The sequence below is a fragment of the Neopsephotus bourkii genome, unplaced genomic scaffold (genome assembly GCF_033783945.1).
Source record: "Neopsephotus bourkii isolate Nb327-2 ecotype Australia unplaced genomic scaffold, CSIRO-AGI_Nbou_v1 NB_1735, whole genome shotgun sequence".
Classification (NCBI taxonomy): Eukaryota; Metazoa; Chordata; class Aves; order Psittaciformes; family Psittacidae; genus Neopsephotus; species Neopsephotus bourkii.
Window position 1 is genome coordinate 292,255 of NW_026902209.1, and position 19,666 is coordinate 311,920.

The 19,666-nt window shown below is 44.9% G+C and overlaps 1 protein-coding gene across 2 annotated transcripts in view; it reads right to left on the minus strand.

Annotated features, from left to right (window-relative positions):
- INPP5A (inositol polyphosphate-5-phosphatase A) overlaps window positions 1-19,666 on the minus strand; it is a 206,314-nt gene that overhangs the window by 80,766 nt on the left and 105,882 nt on the right. For both annotated transcript variants that reach the window (XM_061376768.1, XM_061376767.1), the window contains exons 6-8: window positions 14,589-14,692; window positions 4,918-4,970; window positions 205-324 (exon numbers count right to left, since the gene is read on the minus strand). In XM_061376768.1, coding sequence (XP_061232752.1) covers window positions 205-324; window positions 4,918-4,970; window positions 14,589-14,692 — 277 coding nt within the window. The remainder of the gene's footprint in view (window positions 1-204; window positions 325-4,917; window positions 4,971-14,588; window positions 14,693-19,666) is intronic.

Consider the following 19,666-nt stretch of genomic DNA (forward strand, 5'->3'; position numbering starts at 1 on the left):
CAAGCTCAGTAATTCAGCTTAACAGAGTAAGAGGCATAAACTGATCTGTAATTGGCACCATCTAGAAAACTCCCATCAGAAGTGACCATTTCCAGTTCACAGCATAAACCCCTCTACATTTCTGTGTGTGCCTTTTAAAACATCTTTTATATATTGCTTATGAACAGAGAAGTTTGAAAGAGGCTAGTAAAGGCTAATACATACCTATCAAGTACATAGCCAAGAGCCTTATGCCGTATTCCTGAGTAAACCGATGGGCTTGTTTCCCAAGCAATTAAATTGGAAGCATCATGGAAAAGATGAATGTTTACCAAGTCAAAGGCACTATGACAAAAAAGGAAAAAAATAAAATTATTCAGGATAAAAGAAAGAAACCATTTGTTGCATCAGCAAAGCATTCAATATAACAACACACGGTATTCGCTCTCATGTATTTCCTCACACGGACGGTGTAAAATCAAGCTCTCTTCATCAGGAAATCATCACACACTGTCATAAAATTTACAGTAGCTCACTGACAGGGATGACTGCATTGAGGCTTTTACTGAAACATGCATCACATGAAAAGGAAAAGCTGTTTGTCAGTTACAGGTGGCAGAAATCAAGCAGTGCCCTCACTAAAGTATGTGCAAACCAAATGGAATGTGCAAACGACTAAGTTTATACAGTAGAACTGTGGCTTTGCAAGAAACACAATGAAAAGCTATTGACAGGAGTATTTTATTGACATTAAAGGCTAAATCATATCACTGCAACTCCTCATCTGTCCTCTGGACCCGCTCGAGCAGGTCTTCTTATGATCACCATGTATCCACTGTTTTCCCACTGCGATAGGTAGCTATAACTGCATCCTAACATACATTCACTATCAGCGTGCAAGTCCCATGGCACAAGGACTGGCATTTGCAGGGCTTGCACAGCACTTGGCTGGTTTTGGCTAGTAGCAGTATTTTTAACACTATTAGTGCTGCTGGCCTTCCAATGAACCTGTATGCAAATGTATTCTTGTACCTTAAATCACCTCCTGTTTTAAATCACTTCCTGTTTTAAATCCCAGTCCTGCTGTTTTCAGTGGCAGAAAACCTTTATGTAGAAGGAATTTTCTGCTATAAACATGCCCAGACAGGGGAGTTTCCCTTTGTCACTTGTGCTAATCACAACGGAGGTGTCACTTCTCGCTGGCTGGGAGTTACCTGGAAGGCAAACTGTCCTCTGAGCTCTGGTTTCCCACTGCTGGAAGACAGGGCACATCCAAGTGGCAAACAGAAACCTGTGCAGTTAAGGCCAAACTGGTATTCGGCTTTATACCTGGCTTCTTGCGTCCTACAGACCTGCTCTGCATCTTCTGATGATGTGGTGATGGGACATGGTGAGTCACACGGAACTAGAAACATGGAATGTTCTTTTCACCTAGAGACACCACATCCACCTAACAAAACCCCTCAAACCAACTGGTCCATGCAGCAATTCCTGCCTTGAGGGACTGAACCTCCAAAAGGGATACTTAGGGAACAGCACTGACAACACTGTATTTTGGAAAGGAGGTCCCTGAGCACCTGCAGGAAGTGGGATGCCCCATCAGCTCCCACATGCATAATACTGCTGTGTTATAAAAGCTGCTGCACTTGACTTTGAGGGCACAGTTGTGGTTACTGTTTCAATAAATACATTTTGGGTAGATTCCATGCGCACTGATAATAACTACTACACTAGAATGCCAAGGGTAAAAAATGTCTCCGGTATAAATATATATCTTTAAACTTCTTTTAAAGGGGAAGTTCCGGTTAGATCTAAGGCAGAAGCTCTTCGCTGTGAGGGTGCTGAGGCGCTGGCACAGGGAGCCCAGAGAAGCTGTGGCTGCCCCATCCCTGGCAGTGCTCAAGGCCAGGTTGGACACAGGGGCTTGGAGCAAGCTGCTCCAGTGGAAGGGGTCCCTGCCCGTGGCAGGGGTTGGAGCTGGGTGAGCTTTAAGGTCCCTTCCAACACAAACCAGGCTGGGGTTATGTGATTCCATGAAAGTTGCCAGCACTTAAATAAGAAAAGACATTATGGGAAGAATGGAAGCAAAATGAAAGTGCCACAGCACTGACCAAGTCCAGTCTCAGTGACATTTTTAGGCAGGACACAGGGGTGGACATACTGGGCTGGTTTAAAGCTCTCTGTTCAAGCATGCTTCAGTTCTGTTCCTGCGCTTGGCAGCACAGGCATGCTCCAAGGGCAAAGGAGCCATGTCAGCTGCCCTGAGCGGGTTCTTGGTTTTCCTGTCTGACACTTCTGGAAGCAAGGCTGATGGCCACAGCAACACTTGTCAGCTGAGAGCTGCTCTTCCAGGCACCGTGATACCTTCCACCGACAACTCCCCGGTCCTTACATTCAAACTTTCATGGCAGCGCTTGTCTTGACAAGTAATGACACCAATTTCCTCCTGCCCTTTCTGCAGGGGAGACAGCCAGCAACCAGCCTGCAGAGGAGGCTCCTTCCAGCTCTTACTGAAACACTCCCACCATTCTCAACTCACTAATGTAATCATCAGCCATATTCTACAGCTCCTCCCTTGATCCTATTCTACACTATAGGTTAGCCACTATGAGTCAGTTACTCCCAATAGTGTGTTTGTGCATCTGAACTCTCCTCTCAAAGTGCAATGCTTGGCACTTCCCTGACTGTAAGCTTGCAATCTTGCTTCCTTTAAAACATCAAACCAATTTTGACTGCTGATTCTGGCTTCTGATGTACTTGCCAACATTCCCAGGGTGATGCCGTACCTACATTTATAAATGTATTCTCTAGTCCACACCCTACCAAATATAAACTATGTGTGTAAATAATATTGAAGACAGTAATGCATTCAGGGCACTACCATGCACCTATTAACACATAACACTAAGAACTACTGGAATAGAAATAAATGCCACCCCCTTATATTCCAGACACTGAAAACAAAGGCAAAATGAAGTGCAGCACGTGGTTATGTAGCACTCTCACTGTTTGATAAAATGAAATCTCTGAGTGCCCCAAGATTCTTTAGTTCTTCATCCACACTAAAGATAAGCTCATAACAGGTACAGATAAGCTAAGAACAGCTAATAAAGATAAGAATAACAAGGTGACAAATCTGGATGCACAGAGGGACTCAGGTCACTGAATCACAGAGGAGGACAGGGGACTCTTCTCTGAAATCTCTTAAGGTCACTTTTGGGGGCTGTTGGAAGCTCTCTGGATTTGGCACAAGGTACACTCTGTGAGGATGTGCAGGGAAATTCACAGCCCCTCAAGGGTTCACACAGGAGCATTCTCTCCTGCCTGTATTTTTATTAACTATCAGCATGTAGAAATGCATCAGTCACAAGTCAGGAGCATCAAAATGGCTGGAACTTTGCTGATGTGCACATGCATAGGCAGGATTTGAGCCCTCATCATATCACATCACAGACAGACACACTGCGCACTCACACCAGGGGCAGGTGTATTTTCCAGCCCTCTGCATTTGCCATAATATTTCACTTTCCTGCTCCAGAAATGGTTCACTTCTCCTTAGGAGCATCTGAGATGTCGTTGGACCATGTGGATCATAACCACAGACTACTCCAGATGCAGAACTACCACACACAGCTCACAGAAAGAGCTGGGAGCCTCCTCGCTCCTATCTCCCCAGTGTGCCCTTAGGAGCCATAAGCAGAGTACAGTATCTGATCAGAACAGCCAACTACACTCTCCTTCCAGGAATTATCATTTGTAATATCAACCTGCAAGAGAACTTTTCCTTTACATGTATCTCTAAGAGCTGCTTTTTCTTGGAAAGGCCTACAAATAAATTCATAACTTTATTTTTCTGCAAAGAGGGAATCCAAGAGGACAGGAGAGACAGGGCCTGGAAAAGTCATGGTATAGGAGCAAAGGCCAGATCAGCAACTGGTGCTAAACGCCCACTTCTGCAGATCTCTACTGCTGGAATCACATTACCAGGAACCGACGTTCTCCCAGAGCTGCCTGCCTGTGGGTCATGAGTCTGCAAAGGGAGAAAACCTGATGCTTGTTCTTTTCTCACAGGCTGTTTGCTTAATCTAATACAGATGCCAATGCAAAGCAGCAAGAGCACTGCTCAGCACTCAGCAGGCAGCCCCTGTGAACACTCATCAGGCCTCCAAATCAAACTTAGGATTCTAAGAAATGAAACAACCACAGGAGGAAGGGAAGGATGTTGAACATTCACATATATTTAGGTGACTATAACACACATACAAAGGGTGTGCTGCAGCCTGCTCTCTCTCCATCCCACCCTGCACTGGGCTGCCAGCTGCGTCGTTCTACCTTAGGATGCCACTAAGGAACCTCACACTGAGCAGCACCATGCCTTGACTTCAAAATGTGAATCCCAACCTGAATACAACAAATTAAAAGTTCTGTTCCACTAGAAGTACCATAGCAGGAACTGGTTGTAAAAGCTGCACACTAAAGGTAGTGTCCCTCCACTGACTTCAGTGGAAACTGGACTGGGCTTAAAGTGCTGGCTTTAGGAGTGCATGGAGAACAATCTCATTCTTCAAGAGGTGAGGGCTGTGTACACCTCAGCCTCAGCTGTGTCAGGTGTGAGCTTTAGCTCCATGCTGGCTCCTGTGGAGCTGGCAACAGACACCAAGGTTTCTGACTGTGCTTGATTGAGAGGTTGCTTATGTCCTGAGTTATCCCCCACTCACTGCACATACATGTGAACAGTAACATCACTTTTTGCTGTGCACCATCACAACTTACTGAGCGTGATGTGTCCAATAAATAATAAAGCAAGGCAACTGTTTTGGAAGCAATCTGTTCTATGAACAGACCAATCTATACATATGAATACCTCTTTGAAATGGCTGTTAACAAAAACATACATAACATACACCAAAGCAGAAATAACTTAAAGATGCAACTTACCAATCAGTAATACACCACCTTGTTCGAATGAAACCTTTTCTGGACCACTTGCACTGAAAAATAAGCAAATAAGAATCAGTCACCTGAAGCAAAGGATTACTGGAAAAGTGGAATGTATTTACACAGAGAACAAAATAAACCAAAGTTATCCATACCCTGTAACTAATGTGCACGACACGCAGACCGAGGTACAATGAAACATACACTGTGTCTCTTCTAAATCCTGGAATGATTTTATATTCTTGGCCCTGCAGCACTTATACACTTACATGTAAAATTAATATAAGCCCTGGTAGTAGTTTGTAGATGAAAGACAGCCAATTAAGAAAGCTTCACAGCCATAGTTCTGCTCAGCCTAAACCAGCAAATTCTTCCTGCCTATGCACAAATATCTTGGCTTCTTTGTAATTTTACCTGGACTGTAAACTGCCAGCAGAGATTTACATCAAATTAAAATGAATGAGATGTGCTAGAGAGCCATTTCTCCTGCTGAGCCAACCCACCCAATACTTCTATAAAAGTTAAGGGGAATTTAAATAATGGTAAAACATTACATTTATCAAAACTGCAACAGCCGCGAGCAGGCCACAAATCAGCTCGTGCCAACATATGGCACTTATGATACAGCAAAAGGATTTTTCCAGCACCACTCCTAAGCCACTGCCATGAATTACAACCTCCCACAAAAAGACATGATTCTGCATCCTATTTATTCACGGTTAACAATGGATGTGGGGCTACGCTCATGTTCTCTGGTAATGAATACCACACCCGACAGGCCTAAGGAACGATGCCAGTGATTCTGCAGCAAAGATGCAGCACTTATGAAGTGCCAGCTGGAGTGGAGCAGCCCCTGCTCAGGGGTATCATCCTCCTGAGGCACTTACCCACCTCCCCATGCACACTGTGCAGGCACAGCCACTGCTGGGGTAGTGAAGTGCCTCGCAGCACCTACATGGGCTGTTTTCTCAGCACCCTTCAGATGCTGGTTCCCCCCTGCCTCCTTTTTCAGGCACCAGCATGGTAACCACCATCAAGACCAACCAGATATAACACCTCTTCATTACCAGGGTCCATTTCCCGCTGGGGTTCTTGCACTCAAAACATGGCTTATGAAGGTTCTGAAGGGTTTATTTACCGAATAAATAAAAGCTTATTGAAAGCCTGAAAGCAAAAAGGACAGGCCAAGGGGAATGGCTTGAACCTGCCCGAGGGGAGACTGAGCTGAGCTCTTAGGCAGAAGCTCTTCCCTGTGAGGGTGCTGAGGCGCTGGCACAGGGTGCCCAGAGAAGCTGTGGCTGCCCCATCCCTGGCAGTGCTCAAGGCCAGGATGGACACAGGGGCTTGGAGCCGGATGAGCTTCAAGGTCCCTTCCAACCCAGCTACTCTGAACCTATGATTCTACTTAGAGCTGGCTTTCAGTAGCTCACAGGACATACATTAAGAGAGAATAATCTTAAAGTTCTTTTCCAACCTAAATGATTCTATGGAATAAGATAAATTAACAAAATACACGTTCAGCCAAATGTAAAGATTTCCTATAAACAAAAGGAGAAAATCCCTCCTAAACGCAGAAAGGTTTTACGGAGTAAAGGGACTTCTCTTCCAAGCACACTCAAGTTTACACCTCCACCCCCAGATCTCCTGGGGCCTGACGGCAGCAGTTCTGTAACCACAGATGGACATACGGCGGAATAGATGTTTCTGAGATATTTAGTAAGGAACATTAGCTGTTTGTCGGTGTCTATAGGTTCTTAGGTCTTTTAAGAACATGGGCTTTTGGAAGCAAGTACACTGGCCTAAGTCTAAGAAGGTCGTGTTCAGGGAGGAACTCCTAATGGTTCACTCCTCTGAGATCCATCTGATGGCTGCGTTCAGGGAACTAATTCACACAAATCCGTTTTACTTGTTTGAGGAGAGCACAACTGCTGACTTTTCCTGAACTGCAGCTGCAGTGAGAAATCCCCTGTGGTGCCTGTGAACGAATATCTACTCGACTGGGAGTATTTTTAGTATCAGCACTGAAAAAGAACCTCCCCAGTAAGTCCAGCAGTGGATCTGCTCACTGCTGAGCACTGCCTGAGGGCGGCCACACTGCAGTTCCCAGCACGCTGCCTTCTTGGCTGAACTACAGATGCCATAATCCAATACGGTCTCTCCTGTTCACAGTTTCTGTGACACTCGTGACAGCACAGCCACAGGCTGAGATTTGGCAAAAAGCCCACATTTATTCAGAAACAGAACAGTGAAAAAGTTTCACTGCTAAAACCATTCAAAACTGGCTTAAAACCAATTCCAACCAAAAACAGGTGCTCTGTCATTTTAGTCTTAAAAATAACTATATTGAACTTTTAATTACTGGAGCACACTACATAGAACTTAAAATCACACAGTCCAAATCTATGTCAAAGCCCAAGAGAACGGCTTGAATCAAGCTGTCAGTTTTCATCTGCTTTTCTCCTCTTTGGCAACACAGCAGGTACTTTAAAAGATGTAATGTTAAACCAGGACCAACTGGATCATGCTGCTTAGAGCCATATCCAGCTGAGCTTTGAGCATCTCCAAGGACAGCAATTCCACAACCTATCTGGGCCCCTCTCCTGCTGTTTACCCTCATGGTGAAATCTCTTTCCAGATCTAGTGACATCTTCCCTTGCTGCAGCCGATGACTGCTGCCCTTGTCCTGTCCCTGTTCACCACCCAGAGTTGCCAGGCCCCATCCCTCAAGAGCCATCAGTTGGCCACTGCAGCCAGCAGCCCATCTCCCCCTCTCCTGGCATGGGCTCTCTGGCTTCTCCTCCCACATCCTGTGCTCCAGCCCCAGAGGTGCCTCTGCTATTGCTTGCTCCAGAGTTTGCCCACATCTGTCTCGTACAGGGGCTCCAGAAGAAGACACTGGAGATGTGATGTGGCCTCAGGGTGCCAGATAGATGGAGTTGTCTCTTCCTGGAACCTAACACAGCCTGAGATGCTGCTGGCCTCCTTTGCTATCAAAGTAGACTCCTGGCTCATGTTCAAGTTGCTATCCAACAAGGTCTAGCTCCTGTTCTGTTTTCTGAGTAGTCACCTCCAGCCTGTACCACTGTATGAGGTTATTCTATCCCCAGGGACAAGGCTTGGCACTAATCTTTGCTGAACTCCCTGAGTCTCCTGTCAGACCATTTACCCAGCCTGTTGAAGTCCCTCTGAACAGCATCCCTGCCCCAGCACACTGACTGCTCCCGCAGCTTGACACCCCCTGCGAAGCTGAGCGTGTGTTCCATCCTGGTGTGCACACTGTTAACAGAGGCGTGGAATACTACAGAACCCAGCATGGACCCCTGAGAAACACCACCAGCAACCCGCTGCCAGCTGGACTGTGTTCACCACCCTGTGAGCCTGGTGGCTGGCCAACTTTCCATCCACCTACCTGGTACATTTCACCAACTGGGTTACAAGGATGCTGTGAGAGACTGCATCAAAGGCCTTGCTAGAACAAGTTTTGTTCAGAGAAGCTGTGGCTGCCCTATCCCTGGCAGTGTTCAAGGCCAAGTTGGATGGGGCTTGGAGCAAGCTGCTCTAGTGGAAGGTGGCAGTGATTTGGAACTAGTTGACCTGTAAGGTCCATTCCAACCCAAACCAGTCTGCAGACATCCACAGCGCTCCCCTTTGTCCATGCAATTGGTCATCCAGGCAGATCTGCTCCATCACCTACCCAGGCCTGAGAAGAGGCCACCTGGGCCCCTTCACAAGAACAGCTTGGGATATTTGTGTGTTCCCAGCCCTCAGGAACTCTCCTTTCTGCTGGCAGTGAGGAGCCTTGCAATGCTGCCAGCCAGATCCCCTTCTCTGCTGCGCCCTGCCTGCTGCCACAGCTCACACACACACAGTTAGCTTCAGGTTTTGTGCAACCAGTGTCTATGAGACTGGGAGTGCCATTGTCAGTCACCATCGCCTTCTCCAGCAGCCATCCCACAGCACTTTGGTTCTGCACTGACGACCCCACCAACACAAACAAGACCTGTGTAAATACACCTGATACCAGCACTGCTGCCTTGCTCGGTTTCACACAAGCCCACACAGATACAAGCTGATTAAAAGGTTGCAACACAGTCAGTGTTTCATGGCATGGCAAATACAGAATTTCTTACTGAAGCCTGGTGTTCCTCACCCACCCACTGCACCTATGGCTTCAAGGGAGGCAGGATGTATTACAGGCTATTTTGTCAAAACTTTAACAGCATAACCAAAATTCTGACACCTCTCTATTATTAGTCCTTAAACACAGAATGTTTTTTTAAAGAATACAATTTGAAAACTTGTAGTTACATTCCACCAGCCTTTTCTTTGTGAATAGAGTCTCTCAGGAGATGGTGCTGACCTTTTAAAACCCCCTAGAAACACCACCTACATAAATAACCTCTGCTACATCGGGTAAAAGGACCTCCAGACAACATTAACATGAAGAGAGAGGTTATAGAGGGCTAATGTCAAAAAGCACTGTGAGCAATAAGTAATGCACACAAACCATGATTGATAATGACTAGCACAGAGCCTTAATTCATCTTTTCTCCATCATTTTACTGAGAGACCATATCAAATTAAACAGTGACCCAGCAAGGGTTTATTCAACCATACAAAGCAGGGGCACGAAGGAAAGACATATTCAAGTGGCAATGACTGCAGTGTAATTGCAGCTCCTTAAAGGAACACCCCCGTCCAGAGGAAGACCTGAAATCTTGCACGTGAGCAGCCAGAACAACTGAGGCACCAAGAACATTCAGCATCAAGAGGCTGGTGTCACTGTGGTGGGAACAACCCCTCCTCCAAGCCACACACAGGAACCTGCGTTCCATGGACTCACAGATCCTCGGTTTTTAAGTAGCCAGGGAAAGGAGCGTGTGTTACGACAGCTACCCACAAAACCCATGCAGAACGTAGTTCCTGCCCCAAAATCACTTCCTTTCTTTCCTTAGATCACTGCACAGAACTGGAGAGTTTATTATGTATACAAACCACCCAAAGTGCCCTTCTGATTTCCCTGTATTTCAGAGTAACACGCAGGACATGGAGAACTCAAACCCAATCCAGCCTCCGAACACCATCAAGCATTGTAACAGCACCACCAGTCATGTTTTTACTGCTAAAGATTTTTAGAAGTCATTACATAAATTTAAGAGTCTGCAAATGAAAGTATCTATGGCGCTCATCAAAAAATGTATCGTGAGAGCTGAAGGACATGAAGTCAATCTATCTAATGGCAAAGTCTATTATGGAGTGTCATTATTTAATTGATAATTTGCTTTTTCACATAATGCTTTCATTACCCTTTATTTATGAGAAAATACAGTATGAAGAATTTAGTAAAGACTCTACCTACTGGAAGAAAACATTTAAGTATCTGTGCATGACATAGGCAAACATAAGAGATATCTGATAAAACCTATACTTGCTCCACTTATTTTTGCATACCAAACCATGGGACATGCAAACTGTTATTGCTGACAGCTTCTTCCTATACATGTCACCAGTGGAGCAGCCAACCAGCAGCAATACCCAATTCCTTCTCTGTAAGCTTTGTAAGAAATACAACAATCACACAACATTTGAAAGAAACGTCAAGGTAAGAAAGTTGAGCATGTGGAGCATCAGAAGGCCCGTGGAAGCAACTGTACCAGTACTCACGTGGTGGGACAGAGGTTCAGGGGCCCCTTCTTCACCTGCCAGACAACCACGAAGGAGCAAGGGGATGAAGGGGATGCAGAGCAGAGTGTGAGGTCTGAGGGTCCAGCCCTGCCCCTGAGGTGCAATGATCTACATCATTGCCAGAAACTGCTGGAATAATGGTTTGTGTGTGCCAGTGCACCACAGACACCTGCCTGTTCCCACATCCACTGCCAGAGCTTGCTTCTGTTTCACAAGGCTCCTTCTTTCTTCGTCTTGTATTTTGACAAGAGTACAGACAATGGACCTAAATTTTAGCTGCCCAACCCTACATATGACAGTGACTCTGGAGCTCATTTCACTCCTTCTGAGAACACAAAGTCTCATTACAAACCCTGTTTTATAAAATACCCTTTATAGGGAGATAATTACAGCAATAAGGTTTACACTATGAAGGTGATAACATGACACAGCACTGCCAACAGGAGGTTCCATCGCTTGTCCCAAAATGACAAACTGGGATGTCACAAGGAGTGTCCTGCTATGGACAGGATAAGCCTAACTGAGCATGTCACCAGTCTGTCTTCCAATTAAGATTTTCTTTAGCTCTTCTCTATACAGCCACATTACATTACTGGTGGCGCATATGACTTAAAGTAGTTGCAAGAGTAGCAGTGGTGGATGGAAACATGACGGTTTAGGCCTTTCACTTGGCCAAGCAAAAGCCATCACAGATGACTGAGGAGGTACTTCAGCTCTTGTTGGAGAATATCACTGTCCTGGGTTTAGCAGTAGCAGTCATTTTTCTCTTTCTTGGTAGCTGACTGCTACTGCTAAGCCCAGGACAATCACCCTGCCTAGGCTGAATCAAGCAAGGACACCTATGCCTCTGTAACACAGAATGATACTGCTTTTGTTGTGCAGCTTGTGTATTTCCCCACACCAACCTGTAAATTAGCTTTACTCATAACTTGAACACTCTTACTTAATCCCTTTAACTTCAATAAATAATTCATTTATTGATAATTTCACAGGATCACAGAATGGTTAGGGTTGGAAAAGACCTTAAGATCGCCTAGTTCCAACCCAATTTGTCTACTTCACGTTAAGAATACAAAGGTTTGTAGGCTCCGGACTAATACAGCCCAGTAGTCGAACCACTGTTTAACATGTTAAATACAAAAACATCATCCTTCACCTTAGATACACACTGCAGCTGAACAACATATGTAGTATGTCTTTTGGATCACTGATGTGCTTTAATATTTCCAAATACAGTATTTGGAAAAACAAGCTGTTTGGAAACAGAACTGAAAGAATGATAGCTTGGGAAGGAGAAAGAGAAAATTCTCCTTGCACATTTCAAAGCCACGATCTTTATTTTCAGTTTAACAAATAGTCACTAGCTGCTCCACCATCAGTAAGGCAGCATAAAACCAGACAGAGCTGATATAGATCATCTGTACACTCGCAGAGAGGTATCTACATTTTAAAATAGGAGAAAAAATTTCTACTGCATGTCCCAGAAAGGGGGTACCACATCTTTCACCTTACAGTATTAAGTCTCTTCTCAGATTCTCTGTTAATAGGATTCCTTTAGCCAGCAGATGGATTGTGAATACAGCCAGTTTCATCTACTAAAAGACAACATAAATCATCATTGAGAAAGGAGAGACCGCAGTAAGGTTATCACCATACAGCCTTCTCCATGAAAGGTTTGCATTAAAGCATTAGTGAAATTAATTCATCTTTCACAAGAGCTTTGAGCAGTATCTGTGATCTATGATAACAACCAATTTCTCACTATGGGGAAAAAAAATTACTCAGGCCTGATAGACTACACAAATCTGCTTTTTTTTAAATGGCCTAACATTATCTGGAGTGTTGCTCCCAGAGGCATCATTTGAGTCTCATGCCTAGCCAAGGGGAGCCATAAATCAAGACAGAAAGTTTTGTTAGTTTTATATGCAGTGGGCTGTAATTATTTTGAATTGCATTATGCCTCAATCATTGTAATTACTTTTAGATCATCCTTAAGCAGCAGTAATAAAAAGAAAAGAAATCAGTCTTAAACCATTTCTCACACAAAACATTGTACATGTGATATGAGAAGTGGCTAAAACACACAAGAGCATGTAAATGTGACGTTTGGAGATACGCTGCTCATGCTTTCAACAGAAGTTTTCATCCTAGACATTGTTTTGTAATCTTTGAATTAACATCATTATTACCAACACTTCTTGAGGAAGAAAATAGCATGATTAATTTTAGCTTTAAAAATAAAAACGTGTATTCATGGAATCATAGAATCACAGATCGGTTTGGGTTGGAAGGGGCCTTAAAACTCATCCAGTCCCAACCCTGCCACGGGTAGGGACACCTTCTGCTAGAGCAGCTTGCTCCAAGCCCCTGTGTCCAACCTGGCCTTGAGCACTGCCAGGGATGGGGCAGCCACAGCTTCTCTGGGCACCCTGTGCCAGTGCTTTAAGTTCTTCTTTTAGACGCTTCTTGGGCTCTGAACCTCACAGCCCTGCAGCTAAAGCAGCACTGCAGAGTGCGCTGAATACGGGAGTGACTGCTCCAGGTGTCAATGTGGGAACACCTGATCCCTGAGCAGGAAACAAACATGATCCCTGCACAGCAGTGTGAGAGAGCCACTGGACTCAGCCACGTCTCCAAGAGACTGTGAGGAGCTGCTCATGTAAGGGGCGTAACGAATGATGCCGAGCAAGTTACACATTTGCCGGTCTGATGATGAAACAACAGCAGGGAAATAACAACGGGAATCATTCTCCCTGGTACCAGTGAGCAATCCATAATTTGGCCTGTTGCTGTTCACCGTTCTCAGTATTACAATCGAATCATTCAGTGGTGCTGTTCGTTTCCTACCCTGCTGTCAATCACCCACAGTGCTTCAGCTTAGAGCTTACTGCTGATGGAGGAGAAAAACAAATAGCTGAGTAACTGCCTGAAAGGCCTTCAAAATGATGGAACAATTCATAGCAGTATTAAAGCTGTTTATTCACAGGAGGTAAAAGATAGTAAAATTATGGCAAAGGAGCTTCCCTTCCAGCACGGAGATACAGAAATAATTCAGTATCACAGAAAAGCATAACCTACATGCCATGTGCCCCGTAATTACCCATCGACGCTCTCCCAAGTGGGCATGCACTATGGAAATGGCTCTGTGGATATTAACACACTCTAGATTTATTTTTAGAGCTTATTTAGCTCTCCCTTGTACTAAAGCAGTAAGATGCCTGTTTGATGCACAAATGCAAAACAAATTCCACAGATCTATTGACTTGGCTTGTAATCACTGATAGATGTTCTTAAGAAATTAAAAATGAGCAAATAAAAGTGATCATCAAAGAAGAGAACTGCTGGCAAAGACTGTGTTTGCATGTGCAGCTGCACTTGCAGGGGCAGTTGAAGGAAGCCCTCAGTGCTGCTGGATTTGACAAGACCTTCATCTTCACCATCACACTCCTCAGTTCTTATGAGAACAACAAAACCAGGGGGTACCAGGGCAGTGCCATATGAACACACCAATATGTTGTAAGGCAGGTGAACTCTTGCACCAGTAAGGAGCCCCTTTTCCCACAGGCTGGCAGGACTGCAGTGATTCCTCACTGTACCAAACAGGAACCAGCATCGCTCCAGCCATGATCCTGGGGTGGCTGAATACAAATGGAACCCATTCAGAGTTGGGTCTCCCCCTGCCAAGGATTAATTCTCCCTGAAATGGACTTGCAGTTGGCACTGTGGGCCATTCCTTTGGTTTTAAATGCACAAACAGGCCTTTTCATTACTGTCTCCATCCCTCACAAGGGTTTCCTACTACACAGAGAACTCCATTTGACTTGGGTAAATCCATGCAATGACTTAAAACACACATTATAGGTGACAAGAAACTGACAAACAAATAAAAACCCAAGGCTCGGTTCTACTGGGAGTAGCTGCTCAAGTCACCAGACCAAGTCAGGAAGAAACCGAGTATTTGGGCACACTCCGCGGGTTGCACATACCTCAGGGAAATAATCCTGTGGAAACTTCTCTTTTTCCAGCATGGGCGTGCTTTCTAAAGTGTCAGAGTAGATTTCTTTCCCAGTAACCTTTTTATACTTCTTAGCTAGGAAGAGACAAAAACCCAAAATTAACAGACTTATCTTTAGCATCATGGGCAACTTACAGCGCTCCTTGTCAAAGCAGTGGCATCTGCGAAAGAGGTGGCAGGGCCTCGGCCAAAATACACAAGCACTGAGCTGTTGTGGAGTTAAAAAGAGAGCCCACTGAGCACATACAAACTGGTGCCTCTGCTTCAGACCTCTCGAGGTGAGACTGTCACAGGTCTGATGTTTTACTTCCCAGAGCACTGTACAGCGCTGCAGCTGTAATTACAAGCCAGGTCTCTGCACACCCTTGCACTCAAACTTTTTGTCATGGTTCTTCCAGGCAATGCCTGTTTGTGTCCTCAGCCAGCATCCAGCAATCCATGCTGGGTGATTGACAGGGAAATTAATTAATGCAAAACACATTCAGGCACAGAATGTTACTTCTGAGCAGTGATAATCTGTATGTTTCATCCAGCAACTCCTGTTTTCAGGTTTTAAGTCCACCTACCTGAACATCAACTGATGCACATATGTATCACACTATTAATCACATCTTTAACCCATCCAACAAGTACTTATTAATTTAGGTTATCTCGCTTTCTGCCTTTTCCTTTAAATCATCAATATTGACAATCATTGTTCACTTTGTGTTTGGCCACACTTGAGCTGTCTGCTGGGCAGGCTGTGGCCTCTAGTGTGGTGCTGACTCCAGAACTGACTCTGTAATGCTGGTGGAGCTCCTAACGAAGGATGAGTTGACCACAAGCTGAGCAGCCCATTCCTCTTGTGGAACGGATCTGAGGTAGACTGGTTTTTATTAACACTTGTCTCTGAAAAGAGAGGTGACATCCTCCAGCCACCAACTGAATCGTTAAATACTGCAATGTCCTGAGACGAAACAAGAAACATGGAAAAAGTTCTCATACAGAGCTCCAGGGAAAGCTTAGAGCAGCTCCCGTGCCTAAAGGGGGCCTACAGGAAACCTGGAGAGGGGCTTTGGGCAAGGGCCTGTAGGGACAGGCCAAGGGGAATGGCTTGAACCTGCCCGAGGGGAGACTGAGCTGAGCTCTTAGGCAGAAGCTCTTCCTGTGAGAGTGCTGAGGCGCTGGGATTCTGCGGTTACACGAACAGACTGAACACTTTCCCTCAGGGACAAAAGAGTAGCAGAGAATACGCTGGGCCAAACCCAAGTGGTTTACTGAGTGGTCTAGAACAGGAAAAATAGAAATTTCTGTTACATCCTCACCCAGAAATGGAGACACCAATGGAATTCAGAGACAGCCAGGGGAAACCAGATTAAAAAAGGACGTCAATTTTCTACTTAACATGTTATTTTGCTGGGCAGCTTCCTGCCCAGGATCTTCTCACTGAGCAAGATGCTGAAAAAGTCTGGCTATTCATACTGATGTAAATGCCTACAACTCCAGCTCGGCTCAGACATGAACAGAACCTCTGAGGAACGGTTGTCAAGCTCTGAAATCCTGAGGTGCCACTGCCTGCTGGCTGCCACCAGAGGATGTTGCCTGGGTCTCTGCTGCGTTCAGGAGCAGCCACTGCACCAGAGTGAGCGCGGTGTGATGCAGCACAGCCCTCCTGTGACACACCAGCCAGGTCAACCTGGTCAAGCACAGCCAGTACCAGAAACCTCCAGGTTTCAGCTGGGTGATTAAAAACCAATATCAGATAAACAGAAAGATCAGACAAGAAGCGTCCTTCTTCTCCTGATTTCCTTCTGGAATGTCCTGTGCTTACACATGCAGCTCAGCCAAGTCTCAATGATTTGTGTAGTCACTTAGAGTAAAATAACATCTTATTTTTGAATGGCCTTCACTGATACTAGGCCTCTGCACCAGTTCTGATCAGATTATTTCAAACCAAGAAGGTAAAAGTATCTTGCTCTGGGCATATGGAGGAGATGAGCTGGACTCAGTCCATTCAAATCCCATACTGGCTGCTCGGTGACCCTGTAGCCACCCACCTCCTCCGGATGATCCATTCCTGGCTGTCAGCACAGGCCAACGTGTGCATGAAAGCTGGAACAGGTGCTGGGTTTGTCAAAGAGACTCAGTGGTAAAGCCCAGCACTTTCCAAAGTCCTTAAGGAGCACATCACAGACAGAAGGAGCATGGACTCTTGAGCAATAACAGTTGATATATGAATCTATACAGCTCATGAACAAGAGGTTCTTCTCGATCCACTTTGTACTTGGCCTCTCCTGATCAGGGCAAGGTATGGGCATGTCTACAGGAAAGAACCTGACTTCCTTTACCTAACTCTTCTGGCACAGGAATTTGGCAGCTATCTTACAGCTACAACTAAGCTGGAACAACCCAACCAAATCGAGCCTGACTAGGAACATGTAAGAGAAAAACTCCAGAACAACTATTATCACCAGGAGTCCTGAACTGTCCAGTTCTACTGGATATCTGGTGGAAATACCAAGCAATAGAAAACCTTGTCACTTGGAGTCATCTAGCTAAAGTGTTTTACATAATCCAAGGAAGCATTTACTGTGATGCAGCTGGATATCTTTGGGGGGGAGCGGGGAAGGGTCATTTTTTATGTGCTGATCCCTTTGAGGTCTGGCTCCCACAGGAAAGTTAAACAAATACTCTGACAAACTCATGTGGCATCATTCTCAGTAGGTCATGGATGGATGTGCCTCTTTCAAGAAGTTTAACAGTGTCATCAAAACGATCCCAATGTCATTCAGGATACAGAACACATTTGGCAAAACTGGAAGGACCAAGGGTGCCTGCTGTGAGAACCTAAGTAAAAGGCAGCACTTGGCAGAGAGGAGGCCCTTCACCATCACCCTGTGTTGACATCATAGCTAACTACAACCCAGTGATTCATTTACACGCCATGTCTTCTCCAAATAAAGATACCTGTGCACTATTTCTGATTCCAAACCATGGAAAATGAGATTCTTTCTGCCAGTCAAAGCAGTGGATGAAACCTGGCCCAGGCCAGCAAACCCTGCTGCTGGATGAGGGCCCTTCAGAACACGTGGCTTGTCAAGACATTAATTGTAAGCAAACATTTGGGCCTCTGACCACTGTAAAAACAGTCCAGGACCACCTGCACTGTAGCCCCCACTGTATGTGGGGCTGTAGGAGAAAATTGTTCTCATTTTAAAACTCAAATAATTTTTCTGAGAATTAAAAAGCAATCTTTTCCCCCGCCCCCCCCCAAGACTGTATTATTCACATCCAACTCTGCAGTGAAAACACACAGTCATGTTCTGGGAACATCAAATTGTGGATAAACATCCATTCTTTGCATGCTTTTGAGTAGAACCAGAATTTCATAACGATTTTTGTGCAGAGAATGTTTGTAACTGTTTGGATTTTCCCTCTGATTTAAGGGCTTATTACACTGTGAAAATGTCAATAGTCGTGAGAGAAGAGGCAACTTTTACACTTCCCCTGAAAGATGGGAGCCTTCAAGCTCGTATTTTACAAACACTGCCTGGGGAGACTGATTCTGCTCTGCACTAAGAGGCAGTGGGTGACTTACAACAGGATCCGCCGCTTCCTTGGGTTTTTATCAAGAGTTTGCTCTTTTCAAGCCATGACTTGGCCCAACACCTCTTGATGTGCAGCTCACAGCCTGTCTGGCCTTGCTCAGGCTTGCCAGGCAAAACAGGACACTGAGAATTTAAAGTATTTATTTTCTGGAACAAGTATCTGCTTCTTTTTTTATACTGATTCCAATATTGACAATATAACATCAATTATTTTCCCCTATACTTTTTCCTTTCATTTCCTCACTTTTTCCTTACGTTTTCTCTTAAAAGCTATAGAGTGGTGAATAGGGTGTACATCAACAGTTAACAAACCCAGAAAACTCCTCTTTTCCTAAACCACTTGTCACTTCCCTCTCTCAGGTGTCACTAGAGCAGCGCTCCCCTGTGACTGGTCAGAGGGAACTTTAGGTGGAATTCTGAGCAGAACGAGTGGGATGAAGCTGTGGGCTCAGGAACTGGGTGTGCAGATGCAGTTCTCATGTCACTGATACTCAAAGCCTTCATGTGGCACAATGAATAAACTACTACTAGTGGAGCAGCAGGCTGGTCAGTCCAGAGACAGCACCTCAGACCCACAACTTCAGCTGCAATGCCAGCTGCCTCCAGTATTTCTACCCTGCACCCAGTTCAGCTGATAGCACTGTCATCCCTTAGTTCCTGCAAACCTGCACTGGCGTGGGGGAAAGACTGTCTTTCTCCCACACCTTGTATTAGAAGTCCCTGCATCACCACTGAGTTCTCCATTATGATCTCTCAGAAATAAAATCTACTCCAAACTGTCTAAAATACAGCCAGAAGTTTCCTTCTGCACTGAAACCAGTGGTGACAGGAGGAGTTATGCTGGCTGAATCCTGAGTTGCTAAATACATAGAACCACTGTTCAAGCATTGAGGGGAAGGAAGACCCTGTACCCTCAATTACACAGTCAGAGATAATCTGTCTCTACTGAGAACAAAACTAATGAATCTCTGTAATTAAGACAATCAGTTCACTCCGTAGTTACCACCATTGCAGCAGTGTCTCAAATTAATGGGATGCTGGATGTAGTATTAATGTGATTCAGCTCAGTAAGCTAAATGAAGCTCAGAAGGGTTTTGTATTTAATATACAGACAGTTCTCCACTGAAATAACATAAATTTTATATAATCTTTTCTACATACACCCCTGGAAGCATTCAATAATTTTCTATGAGCTTTCCAATATTTAATGCCCATAGCCTAGCATTCCTTTTAAACTTTGGAGATTTAGCAAGACCTCCAACCTGCCTGATCAATGTGGGTTAGAAACAATGACACCCTCCTACTGACCTGCACTGCTCCGAAGTAATTTAAGCCATAAATCTACCTCAGCTGCTTTGCAAAATGACCATCACAGCTGGACATTTAAGGTCTTGGTCTTATATCTGATCTAGAGGGAAGAACCTTGTGGCCATTCAGAGTTCTTCTGAAATCATCAGGGATC